This window comes from Symphalangus syndactylus, chromosome 1, assembly GCF_028878055.3.
Source record: "Symphalangus syndactylus isolate Jambi chromosome 1, NHGRI_mSymSyn1-v2.1_pri, whole genome shotgun sequence".
NCBI lineage: Eukaryota > Metazoa > Chordata > Mammalia > Primates > Hylobatidae > Symphalangus > Symphalangus syndactylus.
Genome location: NC_072423.2, coordinates 92,188,439 through 92,205,139, shown reverse-complemented (window position 1 = coordinate 92,205,139; position 16,701 = coordinate 92,188,439). Strand labels below are relative to the sequence as shown.

The 16,701-nt window shown below is 41.1% G+C and overlaps 1 protein-coding gene across 9 annotated transcripts in view; it reads left to right on the top strand.

Moving 5' to 3' along the window:
• The window catches only part of PLAAT5 (phospholipase A and acyltransferase 5), a 37,381-nt gene extending 20,884 nt beyond the window's left edge, over window positions 1-16,497 (top strand). For 5 of the 9 annotated variants that reach the window (XM_055295655.2, XM_063642705.1, XM_055295487.2 and 2 more), the window contains exons 4-6: window positions 9,830-9,944; window positions 11,924-12,186; window positions 14,716-16,497. In XM_055295655.2, coding sequence (XP_055151630.1) covers window positions 9,830-9,944; window positions 11,924-12,186; window positions 14,716-14,808 — 471 coding nt within the window. In that variant the 3' untranslated portion in view covers window positions 14,809-16,497. The remainder of the gene's footprint in view (window positions 1-9,829; window positions 9,945-11,923; window positions 12,187-14,715) is intronic. The other 4 variants (XM_055295317.2, XM_055295560.2, XM_063642703.1 and 1 more) reach the window with 2 other exon arrangements.
• The last annotated feature ends 204 nt before the right edge of the window (window positions 16,498-16,701 follow it).

Sequence of the window (16,701 nt, the reverse complement as noted above, 5' to 3'; positions counted from 1 at the left end):
GCCTGCCATTACATTTTCCCTTTAAGGCAGAAGAAAGAGTTTGTTGGCAGGGGAAGGGAGTGGTTTCTGGTCCTAGCTCGACCATCGACTTGCTGTGGGACTTGAGACAAAGCACTTCCTCTCTCGGCCTCAGTTCCTTCCATGAAATGTTGTGTATACTGTTTGCTTTGTGCCCACAAAAACTCATTCCTGCAAGTGGACAGGACTTGTGGAATGGCTGAGTGCAGATCTCAGCAAATCCTCTTTTCCCAAAACAATTATAAAGCTAGACAAAATTGCCAAAGACAGTCATTTAAAGACTGGAAATTTGACCAAAGGCATACAACAAATTGAGAAGGGTTAATTTAAGAAAGTCCATCTGTGGCCGGGTGTGGGCTCACGCCTGTAATCCCAGCACTTTGGGAGGCCAAGGCGGGCAGGTCAGAAGATTGAGACCATCCTGGCTAACACGGTAAAACCCCATCAATACTAAAAATACAAAAAATTAGCAGGGCGTGGTGGAGCAAGCCTGTAGTTCCAGCTACTTGGGTGGCTGAGGCAGGAGAATCCCTTGAAACTAGGGCGGCGGAGGTTGCGGTGAGCTGAGATCGCGCCACTGCACTACAGCCTGGGTAACAGAGCAAAACTCTGTCTTTAAAAAAAAAAAAAAAGAAAGTCTGCTGGTTCTCAGAATTTCAGAAAGAACAGTGGAAGTCTGTAGTGTTTTAGCATTGCCCCTTCACCTCCAGCTCTGTGGTTGTGGTAAGGAATTTCTATCCAGGTGGGTGGGGCTTGTGGGAGGGAATGGCAGTGGCAGCAGAGAGTGACTGACTTTACTTCCATGCCCAGGGATGTTGAAAACAATAGTTATCTCAGTGACAATCATGGAAGACCAAAATTGCAGCTAGCTTGAGGTTGCCATACTGGTTAGGATAAGAAGTAGGTCAACAGGCCAGCCAAAAATTTAACATGGAAATCCAGGTAATGATACAACTAAAGAGGGTCTTGAAAAGCTGCCACATGTATCTGGTGGTCTAGAAGGTATGCACAAGGCTGCATACACATTCACATTCAGGATGGACTAGAGACTCATAAAAATCTGGAACTTTGAATGAATTCTCCAAGCCACACAGAGATCCACTGACAAAACATGAAGCCTTCCCGGCACAAGGTGTGGCTCAACCTCTGGCCATTAAGCTATGGTGATCTAGGAAGCCAGGCTTAAAAACAAGAAGCTGGGTGCTGTGGCTCACGCCTGTAATCCCAGCCCTTTGGGAGGCTGAGGCAGGCAGATCACAAGGTCAGGAGTTCGAAACCAGCCTGGCCAACATGGTGAAACTGTATCTCTACTAAAATACAAAAATTAGCTGGGCATGGTGGCAGGCACCTGTAATCTCAGCTACTCAGGAGGCTGAGGCAGGAGAATCATTTGAATCTGGAAGGTGGAGGTTGCAGTGGGCCGAGATCACACCATTGCACTCCAGCCTGGGCGACAGGGTGAGACTCTGTCTCAAAAAAATACATTAAAAAAAATAAATAAAAACAAGAAAAAAAAAAATCTAAGTAGATATCTCAGTGCTTACATGCTATGAGACAGACAGACATCACAGAATCAGTCCAGGTGGGTCACTAAACAAACAAACAAGCAAACAGCAACAACCATCAGCCCTGGTTGGGTGGGGAAGGAGATCGGAACCCACAGGCTATGGTATGTTACCTAGAATGTCCAGTTTTTCAACAACAAATTATGAGACCTGCAAAGAAACAGGAAAGAGTGACCCATACACACAAAAACAGTAGAGACTCCTTCCTAGTGGGCCTACATGTTGGATGTAGCAAATACTTCTAAACTGCTATTATGAGTATGTTTAAAGAAGTAAATAAAATCAAGTTTAAAGAATTAAAGTGGAATGACAATGACTGATCAAATATAGAATATTAATAAGGAGGTAGAAGTGATAAAGAAGCACCAAATGAAAATCCTGGGGTTGAAAAATACAATGGCCAAAATAAAACATTCACTAGAGTGATTTAACAGCAAATTTGAGTTACCAAAAAGAAAAAAGAATCAGCAAACGTGAAGATGGATCAAGAGCAACTATCTAATATGAAGAGCAGGAGGAAAAAGAAAAAGAAAAATGAACAGAGCCTCAGAGGCCAAGGAGACACCATTGAGCAAACCAACAAATGTATAATTGGAGTCCCAGAAAGAGAGACGATAAAAAGGCAGAAAAAATACCTGTATAAAAGATAACTGAATACTTTCTAAATTTGATGTAAAACATTTATCTATACACCCAAGAAACTCTGTGAATACCTAGACATATCATTCAAACAGATGAAAGCCAAACACAAAGAGAGAATCTTGAAAACAGCAAGAGAAAAAAAGACTTGTTGTATACAAGAGACGCACAATAAAAAACAATAGTCAACTTTTCATCAGAAACAATGGAGACCAGAAGGCAGTGGGATGACATATTAAAAAACCTGTTAACCAATAATTTTATATCCAGTAATATATCTTGCAAAAATGAAGGTGAAATAAAGATAGTCCCAGATGAATGGAGAATGAGAGAATTTGTGGCTAGCACACTTCCCTTAAAATAAATGGCAAAGAAAATTCTCCAGGTGGAAAGAAAGTCACACCAGATAGCATTCTAAGCCACATGAAATACAAAGCACCAGTAAAGGTAATTATATAGAAGAATATAAATATATATTTTATCATTTATGCTGACAATTTTGAAAGGTAATTGAATAAAACTAGTTATAAATCCTATTCTTGGTCTTATAACATGCAAATATATAATAAATATAATAGTAATAGCACAAAGGAGAGGGACTGAAATGAAGCTGTATTAGATCAATGACACCAGACAGTAAGTATCTTAATCAACAGGAAGAAATGGAGAGTACCAGAAATGGTAAAATGTAGTTAATATAAATGACCATAAGTATATTTTTTCCTTTTTCTCTGAACTCTTTAAAAGACAGAAGTTTGTATAAAGCAATATTTGTAACACTGTCTTTGGTTTATAACATATTTGGATGTAATATATCTGACAATAATGACATAAAGGAGGGAAGAAGGAATGGAGCTAATTTTAAGTTTCTGTATTTTACAGGAATTAAGTTAGCATTAATCTGAAGTGGATAGCAATAAGTCAAGATGCATACTGTAATCCCTAGAGCAACCACAAAGAAAACAATTAAAAATGTTATTAAAAAGTTAACAGAGGAAGTAAAATGATCATTAGAAAATACGTATTTGATACAAAAAAGAAGGCAAAAGAGGAACAGAGGAACAAAAAGGACGTGATGTACAGAAGATTGACAGCAAAATTATAGTCATAAATCCAACTTTATTAATAGTAACATTAAATGTGAATGAATTAAACACACCAAAAAAAGGCAGAGATCATATGACTTGATAGTACAAGATCCAGTTATATGCCATCCACAAGAGACACACTGTAGATCTAAAGTCACAAATAGGTTGATATAAATAGTAGCCATAGCAGGAGTGGTTGTACTAGTATCAGTCAGAATAGACTTTAAGAGAAGAGATATTATTAGAAAAAAATAGGGTCATTCTATAATCACAAAAGGTTAATTCATCAGGAAGATATAACAACTATAAACATATACATATCCAACAAAATAATCCCAAAAAGTATGAAGTAAAAACTGATAGAAATAAAGGGATAAATTGGGAATTCAGAAATAATAGTTGGGAGACTTCAATACCGCACTCTCAGTAGTGGATAGAACAACTAGACAGAAAATCAGTGAGCAGATAGAAGATGTAAGCAACTAACTGACGTTATCTAACTGACATTTATAAAACATTTCACTCAACAACAGAATACATATTCTTCTCTAGGACATGTGAATGTTTTCCAGGATAGACCCTCTTCTAGGCCATAAAGCAAGTCTCAGTAAATTTGAAGGGATTGAAATCCTGCAAAATATTTTATTTGATCACACGAAATTAAATTAGAAATTAATAATCAAGTGATATTTTGGGAAATTCACAAGTATTTGGAAATTAAACAACATACACCTAAATAACCCGTGGTCAAAAAACGAACAAGGAAGTTAGAAAATATTTTGAGTTGAGTGAAAATGAAAACAGAACATATCAATTTTATGAGATGCAGCTGAAGCGCTTAGAAGAAAATTTATGGCTGCAAATGCCTGTATTAGAAAGGAAAAAAATCTCAAATCAATAATCTAAGCTCCTACCTTAAGAAACTAGGGACCAAAACAAGCAGAAGTAAGAAAATGATAACGACTGGAGTAGAAATCAATGAAATAGAAAACAGAAATCAATAAAGAAAAGGAATGAAGCCAAAAGGTAGTATTTCGAAAAGGTAAAATAGACAAACTTTTAGCTACAGTAACCAAGAAAAAAAGAGAGAGCACTCAAATTGCTGAAACTGGGAATGTAAGAGGGGGCTCACTATCAATCTCATAGACATAAAAGGGAATACTGTGAAAAACTTTAAGCAAACAAATTAGACAACTGAGATGAATTGGGTAAGTTCCTAGAAAGACACAAATTATAAAACTGGCTCAAGAAAAACTAGAAAATCTAAATTGAATTAGTAAATAAAAATCTTTTCACAAAGAAAATCTCATACCCAGATGGCTTTGCTCAAGAATTCTACCATGGATTTAAATAAGAAAAATTACCAATCTTTCATAAACTCTTTCTGAAAATAGAGGAAGAAATGCTTCCCAACTCATTCTGTGAGGCCAGTATTATCTTGATACCAAAGCCAAGATATCTCAAAAAAAGAAAACTACAAGACTAATATCTCTTATGAATATACATGTAAAAACCCTCAGAAAAATGCTAGCAAATGGAATCCAGCGTGTATATAAAAATGATTATACACAATGACTAAGATTTATCCCAGAAATGCAAGTTTGGTGTAACACCTCCAAATCAATTAATGTAATATAACAGGGCTGGGCGCTGTGAGGCATGCCTGTAATCCTAGCCCTTTGGGAGGTAGAGGCAGGCGGATTACTTGAAGTCAGGAGTTTGAGACCAGCCTGGTTAACAAGATGAAACAAACCAAAAAACTTACCTAGGAGTGGTGACGCATGCCTGCAATCCCAGCTACTCGGGAGGCTGAGGCATGAGAATCATTTGAACCCAAGAGGTGGAGGTTGCAATGAGCTGAGATCGCGCCACTGCACTCCAGGCTGGGCAACAGAGTGAGACTTCCTCTCAAAAAAAAAACAAAAAACCAAAAAAACCCAAAAAAAAACCCACGAAAAACAAAGCAAACAAACAAACAAACAAAACCAAAAAGAAACATGCTAACAGAGTAAAGGACAAAAATCATATGATCATCTCAATACCTCTGGAAAAAGCATTTGATAAAATCTGCCATTCATGATAGAAAAAAATTCTCTTGAACTCAATTAAAGGGAGTTTCCTCAACCTGAAAAAAGGCACCTATGAAAAATTCAATATGTATAGAAAATCCGAAGGAATCAATCACATACAGGTATACTTCAGACATATCGTGGGTTTGGTTCTAGACCATCACAATAAAACGAATATTGCAAGAAAGTGAGTCGCACACATTTGTTGGTTTCCCAGTGCATATAAAAGTCATGTTTACATTATTCTGCAGCCTATTAAGTTTGCAATAGCATTACATGTAAAAAAAAAGTACATTCTTTAATTAAAAATACTTTATTGCTAAAAAATGCTAACAAAGTGAGCACATGCTGTTTGAAAAAAGGCGCCAATTGACTTAGCTGATGCACGGTTATCACAAACCTTTAATCTGTAAAAAATGAAGTATCTGTGAAGCACAATAAAGCAAAGCACAATAAAATGAGACATGCCTGTACTTACAAAACTATTACAATTTTTTTCTTTTTTTGAGACAGAGTCTTGCTCTGTCACCTATGCTGGAGTGCGTGGTGCAGTGGCACGATCTCAGCTCACTTCCACCTCTGCCTCCCAGATTCAAGCGATTCTCATGCCTCAGCCTCCCAAGTAATTGGGACTACAGGTGTGCACCACCACTCCTGGCTAATTTTTTTTTTTTGTATTTTTAGTAGAGACAGGGTTTCACCATGTTGCCCAGGCTGGTCTTGAATTCCTTGCCTCAAGTGATCCACCCACCTTGGCCTCCCAAAGTGCTGGGATTACAGGCATAAGCCACCATGCCTGCGCCACAAAACCATTAGAATTGATAAATATGTTCAACAAAGTTGCAGAATATAAGGCTAATGTGCAAAAATCAATGGAATTTCTATATATTACAAGTGAACTACCTGAAAATGAAATTAAGAAAATAATTCCATTCATCATAGCATAAAAATACTTAGGAATAACTTTAACAAAAATGTTAGGCTACAAAACATTGGTAAGAGAGATTGAAGATTTAAGTACACACAAAAAATTCCATGTTTTTGGATTGCAAAATATCTGCAATCTTAAGGTGGCAGTCTTCACCAAATCGGTCTACAGATTAAACACAATCCCTGTCAAAATATTTTTTTTGATATCCATTGATGAAGTGATCCTAAAATTTACATAGAAAGACAAAGGACCTGGGATAACCAAAGTGATACTGAAAAAGAACAACGTTGGTTAAGCAAAATGTGGTGCCTCCATATAATGGAGTAACTGACACATGCTGCAGCAAGCATGAATCTCAGCAGCATTACGCTGCTCATGTAAATTCAACTTGCTCTCTCTAATACCTCTGTGTGTGTGGATGTAGGATTATTTACTTAACTGGTCCTTACTGATGGCTGTTTGGGCTGTTTTTTTTCCTTTTTTTTTCTTCAACTTTTAAGTTCTGGGGTACATGTGCAGGATGTGCAGATTTGTTACATAGGTAAAATTGTGCTATGGTGGTTTGTACACAGATCAACCCATCACCTTAGTATTAAGTCCAGCATCCATTCACTATTGTTCCTGATGCTCTCCCTCCTCCAACCCCCACCCCGACAGGCCCCAATGTGTGTTATTCCCCTTCCGGTGTGTCCATGTGTTCTCATCATTCAGCTCCCATTTATAAGTGAGAACATGCGGTGTTTGGTTTTCTGTTCCTGCATTAGTTTGCTTAGGATAATGGCTTCCAGCTCCAACCATGTACCTGCAAAGGACATGATCTCATCCTTTTTATGGCTTTGTAGTATTCCACATTTTCTTTATCCAGACTATTAATATTTTTAAAAAACAGTTTTGTTTAAAAAATTAAGTTCACCTGTAATCTTAAATCAGAATTTCAAAATGTACTGCATTTTATTACATAAAAGTACAATTGGTAAAATGATTTACTACTAAAATTCAAAATGTTTTCCTCTCACTATCATGTAGAGGAATATTACTCTGAACACCTACCTCTTGCTTCACTCAAACAATGTTATAAGTCAACCACAAAGAGCCTCTCTACTGAGATTTTCATCGTGCACCTTACATTTCAATGTCCTTACTCTTCCATGGAAAAGGTCATAAATAATGCCCACCTAATGAAAAAGAATCTCTCACAGATCTGATGTAACAATAGTGGATCACATGCTTTCACATAAACAATAGGAATGAAGGAACAGCATGAAGTAATTTGAGAATTTAATTACATTTGCTTTCAATAAACTATAATTTTTTCAAGGGAAAACAAATACTTTGTAATTATAACTCTTCAAAAAAGTCTTCTGTTTCTTTTAAAGTTATCTACAAAAAAATCTGACAGTTTTAGCTTTGAATTATTTTCTGTACTCAGCACTCTGATTTGGTGTAATGTATGAAGTGTCAGTACCTTAGTTCTTTCTACTATGAATCCTCTGATATTTATATAGACTTAATGTTTGATTAAATATTTTTTTCACATTTACTGCATCTGCAAAAGTATCTTTTAGTAATTTCTCACCAGTATACTTTATTTTTTGTTTAGAAAAGTATGAGGTGTGGTTAAAAGCTTTTCCACATTTTTCAGATTTATAGAGTTTCTCTCCGGTATGAATTATCTTATGTTTGAGGACCTTTAAAATGCTTTGCCGTATTCAATCATAGGTATGAAAGCATGTGAAATAATTTGCCACATTCTTTTTTTCTGAGATGGGAGTCTTGCTCTGTCACCCAGGCTGAAGTGCAATGGCGCGATCTCAGCGCACTGCAACTTCCACCTCCCGAGTTCAAGCTATTCTCCTGCCTCAGCCTCCTGAATAGCTGGAACTGTAGGTTCCACCAAGCCTGGCTAATTTTTTTGTATTTTTAGTGGAGATGGGGTTTCACCATGCTGGTCAGGCTGGTCTTGAACTCCTGACCTCAGGTGATCCACCCACCTTGGCCTCCCAAAGTGCTAGTATTACAGGTGTGAGCCACCGCACCTGGCCAATTTGCCATATTCTTTACATTTGAAAGGTTTCTCTCCAGTATGTCATGTCTTATGTCTATTTGAATTCGAAAATTTGCTAGAGACTTTTACATATGTATTATATTAAAATATTTTGCTCTGAGTAGTTGACAAATTAATGACATTAATGACAAAAGATATAAAGATATAAGATATAAATGGCACATGCCCAAGGAACTCCAGAGACTTTGTTTTAGGATCAGGTACAGCTCAGCCTAAAGATGCCCTCAGTGTGGTTCATCACTTCACAGAAACCCAAGCTAAAGAAATTTCTCTTCATACTGAGGACCAAAGAAGTCCCTCCTTTGTGCACTTTGCACTCACCCACACTTTTACAGCCTTTCCTTAATTGCAAATTCTCATGTTCACATTTTCCATATCTTTTTAGTATCACTTTTGGGAATGAATCTTTTGTACCCTGTTCTGGCCAAAGGTCTTGGGTGAAATGAGAACACGTAACTGGGTGTTTCGCTACCATCTTGTTTCTCTCCATATTCCAGGGCTCTTTTCTTTGCTCCAGGTAGGTGATCAGGTCTGGCTTAGAGACAGCAATACCATTTCTAGGCTTCCAGGGGTTCCTAACATCTTAGCTACGGATTTCCAAAGACCTGCAGGTCACAGGGCCACAGAAGCTGGGCCTCTAGGAGATGATAACACAGCAGTGAAAGTGAGACCTGGAGCTCTGGTCAAATATTTTTTAAAAAGACGGATGCTCATCATATTTACAACTCAATGCCTACCTATTCATGTATATTCTCATTCTCTCTCTACCTGTCTCTCTCTCTCTCTCTGTCACACACACACACACACACACACACACACACGATAAGAGAGGAGTTTGCAATTGCTGGGCAAGCAGGACTGAAGTGGCTATTAGCAACTGGTGGTGTGGGTGTGCAGAGGATGGGGGCACCCTCTGGGCTTCAGATGGGTCATGTGGGGGCCCTGTAGAGGGAATCAAGGTGCCAGCAGGGGCAGGAGGCCTTGAGGATCCTGGGTCTGAGGTAGAACTCTACTACATGCCCACACACCCACACTACTGACCATCATCCCGCCCACCCCAGCCAGAAACTGCAGGAGAGCCCCTTTCTCTTGCAGTGTCCCTCCAGCACCCTCTACTGAGAAGGTTTAACATCTTACTTGCTTTAAGGAAGAAATGCTTAAAGAAGTTTAGTCATCTATCACAGGGTATATATTGGAGGGTACATTCACAGCTGAGAGGCAATACATTGATAACTGGCACAGGTATCCTTGATGGCTTTAGTAATGTGAGTGGTGGTAGGAGAGGAAGGGAATTCTTTGGTCCTCAGTGTGAAGAGAAATTTCTTTAGCTTGGGTTTCTGTGAAGTGATGAACCACACTGAGGGCATCTTTAGGCTGAGCTGTACCTGATCCTAAAACAAGGTCTCTGGAGTTCCTTGGGCATGTGCCATTTATCTTTTATTTTTTCATTATAGGGAAAACCAAGACCCAGACCTGGAGACCTGATTGAGATTTTTCGAATTGGCTATGAGCACTGGGCCATCTACGTGGAAGATGATTGCGTGGTCCATCTGGCGCCCCCGAGTAAGAGTGAATAGTCTATTGAAATACTGATATTGAAGTTAGCAAAGTAAATAGAAGCACAGTTAATTACTGTGTTCCTCAGTTACTGCCATTCTTTAGCAATGGGACCCCTTGAAGCATGACTGGACCTTTGTTTACTGTGTGACAGAGCTTGGTCTCTGTTCACTGAAAACCACTGAGTGTCTAGGCCTAAGAGTGATACAAGTGTAAAGAGCGTGGCCCAAGTTCCCTGACCTCCTATAGGCCCCTTTGTTTAAATATACACATTTTAGAACTTGAGCTCCATTTTATATTGACAACGGTTGAGCATCTATCCTCATCTTTCTGAGGATTCCCCAAGGAGGGTGCAGATGCTCACATGTTCTGATCGTCATTTGTTTTCTATAGTCATCAAACACTGCATCTGGCTTCTTGATCACCTTTGGCACCTTCGTCCTCACCTTGTGTCCCTGCTGTTCCAACATGCTCCATGCTGTTTCACCCTAAATGTAGATACAGCCCTCCTTTCATTTCTCACAGCTGCTTAACATATGGCTGAGATTCAATTTGTGTTAATTAAATCTTAGTGGAGATTTGATGGGGGAGGAGGTGATGATAGTAGAGGAAGATTACAGCAAAATGGGAAACAACTTAAAACCGGGTATCTAGAACTGCTGGTCACAATGGTTATCTCAGGAGATGAGGCCTGATAAGGGTTGGGGTTTGGGAGAGGAAGGGGTGGGCGGACCCTGTTGCATACCCTTGAATGCACTTTGAATGCTGTCTCCTGTGCAGGTATTGCCAGTTCAAAGTTGAATTACAGAAGGGCACTATACCAAAGGCCTTTTGTCCTAACTTGTTCTCAGCTGTCATCCCTGTGTCCTGTCCTCTTCCTCTGGCCCAGTCTTTCACCATGGTGGGATGTTCCCATGGAGCAGAGCCCCTTCTCATTGCCTCTCTTCTCTGCCCCGTCCACTCATACCCTTCCCACTTCTTGTCTCCGAACCTACTCAAAGAATGTAGAAATTCATTTCTTCTTTCCAGACTAAGTCCAGGAGTTTCCCTCTTGTACAGCCACAGACATACTTATCAGTTATATCTTCCCCCACCCCATCTTGCTCTCTGAAAATGAATTCTGCCATTTCTGCTCCTAAATGCTGAATTATCTATTGCCAGCTTTTATAAAATCAGCAGATTTTCTTCAAATTTGTAAGAAAAGATCATGGAGCATTTCTTGCCCTTGGACAACTTATAAAGGGAAGGGTATACACATTTGCATATCAACATGGTTGTAGCAGTGCTACTTTAAATGACTACCCACCAGGCTTTGGGCAGGTTCCTGACCCTCTTTGAGTCTCTGCCTCGTCTCAGGGCTGAATATGATAATGTAGCAGCTTTCAAACATTTCTTTTTTCAAAGTTGTGGAACTCTGTTTTCAAACATACCCTTAATGAGAATCCCTGTATTTGAGTAGAGGTAACAGTCAAGTGGCTGTAGGCGGAAGCTGGCAGGAGCAGGTACCATTCAGAGCCCTGCTTGGCTGGCTTCCCCTATGCCCCTGTGGCAGCCCCAGAGGGAGGCGTGACATGGAACCACCATAATCATGTATGTGATAGCCCTTTACCCAGGAGCTGACACTTACATAGAGAGTGCTCTTTACATGTTTGTGAAGATTACTGAAGTCTTCTCAGGAAATGAGACTCAAATCCTAGGACTTGGGCAGGTCGGTGCAACACAGTCTGGGACCACATGGGAAGGTGCTCCAAGAGTTTAATGAGAAAGAGACTCCTGTGTGGGTTGAGAGCAGGGAGTGAGGCGCAGGGCAAAGGGCTTCTCAGGAAAGTTGATTCTCTGCGGTTCTTTGACTCCAACTCCCCCTCTTCTGCCACCCTTCTACTGATGGTGCCAATGAGACTCCAGGGGAAGCAGCTTACTCAGAGCCTTAGACTGTGCTCTGCTCTGCTACTCCTTGCATTTCCCAGCCTTTGTTTGTGTTTGATCTCCAGGTGACGAGTTTGAGGTGGGCAGCATTACTTCCATCTTTAGCAATCGGGCCGTGGTGAAATACAGTCGTCTGGAGGATGTGCTGCATGGCTGCTCCTGGAAGGTCAATAACAAGCTAGACGGGACGTACCTACCCCTGCCGGTGGACAAGATCATCCAGCGTACAAAAAAGATGGTCAACAAGATCGTACAGTACAGCCTGATTGAAGGGAACTGTGAGCACTTTGTCAATGGCCTCAGATACGGCGTACCCCGGAGCCAGCAGGTGTGACTCCATTTGCTTTGATGATGGCTTCTTCCAGAGCTTTCTTGGGGTTTGTCATTTCATTAGTGATCAGAATGGTAATCAGTGCTTTCATTATGTTATTCGTTATACTAGTAGGGCCTTCTATTTCTGCAGGACTTTATGGTTCAGGAGGTATTTTCACCTTTATTAACCCAGGGAGGGGTAGAAAAGGAACTGGGCTAATAGTAAGACCAGCGGTTGGAGCCCCAGCTCAACTATTAACTAAAGGGATATCCTTGGTCAAATTACTATATTTCTGAAAGCTTTTCTTTCTTTTCTTTTTTCCCCCTCTTTCTTTGGAGACAGGATCTCTGTCACCTAGGCTGGAGTGTAATGATGTAATCATGGCTCATTGCAGCCACAACCTCCCGGGCTCAGGCAGTCCTCCTGCCTTAGCCTCCTGAATAGCTGGGACTTCAGGTGTGCATCACCACACCCAGCTAATTTTAATTTTTTTTGTAGAGAGGTGGTTTTGCTATGTTGCCCAGGCTGGTCTTGAACTCCTGGGCTCAAGTGATCCTCCACTTCGGCCTCCCAAAGTGCTGGGATTACAGGTGTGAGCCACCGTGCCTGGCCAAAGACCATTTCTTCCTTAACAAAGCAGGGATAAGCAGAAGCACATACTCTATTGCTAAAATTGCAAACTAGTACCTTGTGGGCCACATCTTGGATACACACACACACACGCACACACACACACACATAATTTTTGTTTGAATTACTTGCCAATATTTAAAAATATAGAAATTTTATATAAGATTTTATATAAAAAGATGTAGGTTCTCAGCTTCTTTCTCTTTCTCTCTCTCTCTCTCTTTTTTGAGACAGAGTTTTGCTCTGTCACCCAAGCTGGAGTGCAGTAGCGCAATCTTGGCTCACTGCAACCTCTGCCTTCTGGGTTCAAGCGATTCTTCTGCCTCAGTCGCCCAAGTAGCTGGGATTACTAGGTGTGTGCCACCATGTCTGGCTAATTTTTGTATTTTTAGTAGAAACGGGGTTTTGCCATGTTGGCCAGGCTGGTCTCGAATGCCTGACCTCAGGTGATCCACCCGCCTCGGCCTCCCAAAGTGCTAGATTATAGGTGTGAGCCACTGAGCCTGGCCCTCAGCTTTTTTTTTTTTTTTAACAGACAATTGATTGGGCCACTGGGCTGGCATTCCTACTTGCTGACACTCTGTAGGGACATGCTGTGGCCTTGCAGGGGATAAGGGGTAGGTATGTCACACACCTGCCTCACTCATATTACCTCCCTGGCCTATACTGCATTTGGCTCTGTCACTTCCTCCCATATAGAGAAGAAATAAATTCATGTAGTTCAGTGCATGTGAAAGAACTTTGAATCCTAAATATATGTAAAAACTTGGGCTGTTCATGTTAATAGGTAATCCTTATTAAAACTCCATGAGATGAGCAAAGTATTTATTATCACCATCCCCCCCTTTTTTTTTTGAGGCAGAGTCTCACTCTGTCACCCAGACTAGAGTGTGATGGCACGATCTCGGCTCACTGCAACCTCTCTGCCTCCCAGGTTCAAGTGGTTCTCCTGCCCCAGCCTCCCGAGTAGCTGGGACTACAGGCGCACACCACCATGCCCAGCTAATTTTTGTATTTTTAGTAGAGATGGGGTTTCACTATGTTGGCCAGGATGGTCCCAATTTCTTGACCTCATGATCCACCCGCCTCGGCCTCCGAAAGTCTGGGATTACAGGCGTGAGCCACCACACCTGGCCTATTATCCCCCTTTAAAGAGATGAAAAAAATTAAGGATTAAAAGAACATAATTGTTCTATTTTTTTTGCTATGTTTCTTCTGTTGTCTAAGCAGATTGGGCTCACATTCCCATGTTGGTCTCTGCTGTTGCCAGCCCATCCTCAGTGAGCATTGGCAGCCTCCCTGCTGTGCCCTTTACTTTCTGCACCTTCCTCCTCTCTGCTCTGCATCCTCTCCAGCCTGCACTCCATTCTTGTGAGGCTTTGCTCTAGTGTCAGGGGCTTGGTGGGCCCTGGTGTGAGAAACCTCCCGTCCCATGAGAATTTGTACATGAGGACCCCAAGGACTGAGGGCATTACAAGAAGTCCTCTGAAGAAGCTTGGGCCCAGGAGTCATGAGGCCCAAGAACCCAAGAGCTAAGTTTGGACACGAATTCACTGTATGGCTCTGTCCAAGTGAGTTCCACTCCCTGGCTCTTGGATTCCCTGTTTGCAGAATGAGGGCCTCAGTGGCTGTGGCGCTGTGAGATCCTTTGCCTCTGAGCCCCACACGGGGAGCAGACCCTGGGCCAAATGGCACGGAGGGAGGAAGGGGTTGTCTGTCTCCAACAATCCTGGCTTTTCGTGGTCTCTTGTCGCTCTAGGAGTTTTGAAAATATAAGATAGCACAGACTGCTTCTTCTCTTGGGAATAGACTCCAGGCAGGCTGGTTGCTGAATGGGTATAGCGGGGTGGAGGTAGGGGAGGGTGCAAGCCTAGGATTGGTACTGATTTTCCTGTGAACTGATGTGCTTTGCAGGTAGAGCACGCCCTCATGGAAGGAGCGAAGGCTGCTGGAGCAGTTATTTCAGCTGTAGTGGATAGCATAAAGCCCAAACCAGTAACTGCCTGAAGGTGATGAAAACTCTAGCTAGAGGAAGAGTTACTGACACAAGCAAAAAGAACATGCTTCCTTCCCTTGCCTTCTCTCAATGGCTCCGATTAAGAAAATTGTGAACTTCTGGAAGAATCTACAATGTATCCAATTACCCTTCCAGAAATACATCCAATATATACGAGCATAGACCCACAGACTCTCAGGATGGGAAGGATCTGGTATCTAGTGTGTATCTCTTATGCGCCAGGCACTGTGCTAGGCATTTCATATACGGATCTAATTTCACTCTTTGCAGGATGGGACCTTGCTTGTTTCTTAGGCTGACCTTGGTTTCTGATGCTTGAGTGCCATCAGAAACATCCCAGAAACCTCTGCTTGAATATTTCCAGTAATGAAGATGTCTTTTTCCAGATGTTCTTTTTGTTGAACTAAAATGCCTCTAGCTTCTTTCTATTTATGATAATCCTGCCCTTTTCGACCCACAGTGTAGCTCAGGGGACAAGGACCTTAAGAAAAACTGAGATTCGTTATTCAGGGCCCACTGTACCTTAATCTAGAAACACATATCCCAAGAAATATTTTCTCTTAAAAATTGTACATCAACTTTATTCCTTATTGTTTAAAAATCTTCTATCAAAAGTATCATCGATAAGACAATTTATCTTGCTTTTCTACCTCATAATTACCCTAAAATGTGAAGTTTCTAGTCTCACTGATTTCAGATGAATATTTAAAATAATTTGATAAGTTTCATCAATTGAACTCTACTGTGTGAGTGAGGGAGAGAAAGGAGTTATTTTTCTGTTTTGAAGAAAGTTGACAGGATGGAAGTTCGGAAATTATGGCTGGGGATTGTAGTGACAGCTGGGAGCTGAAGCCACCCAAAAAAGCTAGAGAAGTATGCTCTTATGCCTCCAGAAATACCTAGAAAATATGAAGAATGTGGAAAAGAGCAAGATGGAACCCTCAAAGTGTTTCTGTTTCAGATAAGGTCCGTTGGGATCTCCACAAGCTTTTCTCCTATTTGGAGAAAATAGACTCTCATCAAAACTCTTCAATTTTTTTACCCTCCATCCTTTTCTTAGCAATCGAAACTCAATGGCCTCCTGTTCCCCATCACTGCAGTCTGGGCATCTGACTTTGTCTTCCCTCTGCACTTATTTCTGTGAATCATGACCAGGATGAAGCTGATATCCCTAGTTCCTCTTCCCCATTTCCTCTCACACTCCCCTGCTGAGAATCAGTTGAGTTCCCAATATCTCTTCCTTCAGTCTCTATTCATTATATGGTCTAGGTTGAGTCTTCCTTTGAAGCAGAACCTGAGTACCAGGAACTCATATTTTATAAAGTGTATTTATTCCTTTTAGCTGCAAACTAACCCGCCATGTTTTTGTGAATGCTTTAATCTGAAGATGACTTTGAACTCATCGACCATATTCATCTTTCATCAAACAAACTGGATGTTGTTTGGTTAACAAAAAACTCCTCCACACCAAGGAGTGTTTAGTAACTTCTGCACAAAGGACTCATCCATCTCTTGCTTATGTTTGGGACAGAAAGACACTTCTCTGGCTTTTTACTGGCTTGAACCCAATGGGACAGAGACTCTCTAGAAAGTTTCAGGGCTCATGTTTTTCATGCACGTCCGTGTGAAGAGACCACCAAACAGGCTTTGTGTGAGCAATAAAGCTTTTAATCACCTGGGTGCAGGCGGGCTGAGTCTGAAAAGAGAGTCAGCGAAGGGAGATAGGGGTGGGGCCGTTTTATAGGATTTGGGTAGGTAAAGGAAAATTACAGTCAAAGGGGGGTTGTTCTCTGCTGGGCAGAGTGGGGGTCACAAGGTACTCAGTGGGGGAGCTTTTGAGCCAGGATGAGCCAGAATTTCACAAGACAATGTCATCAGTTAAG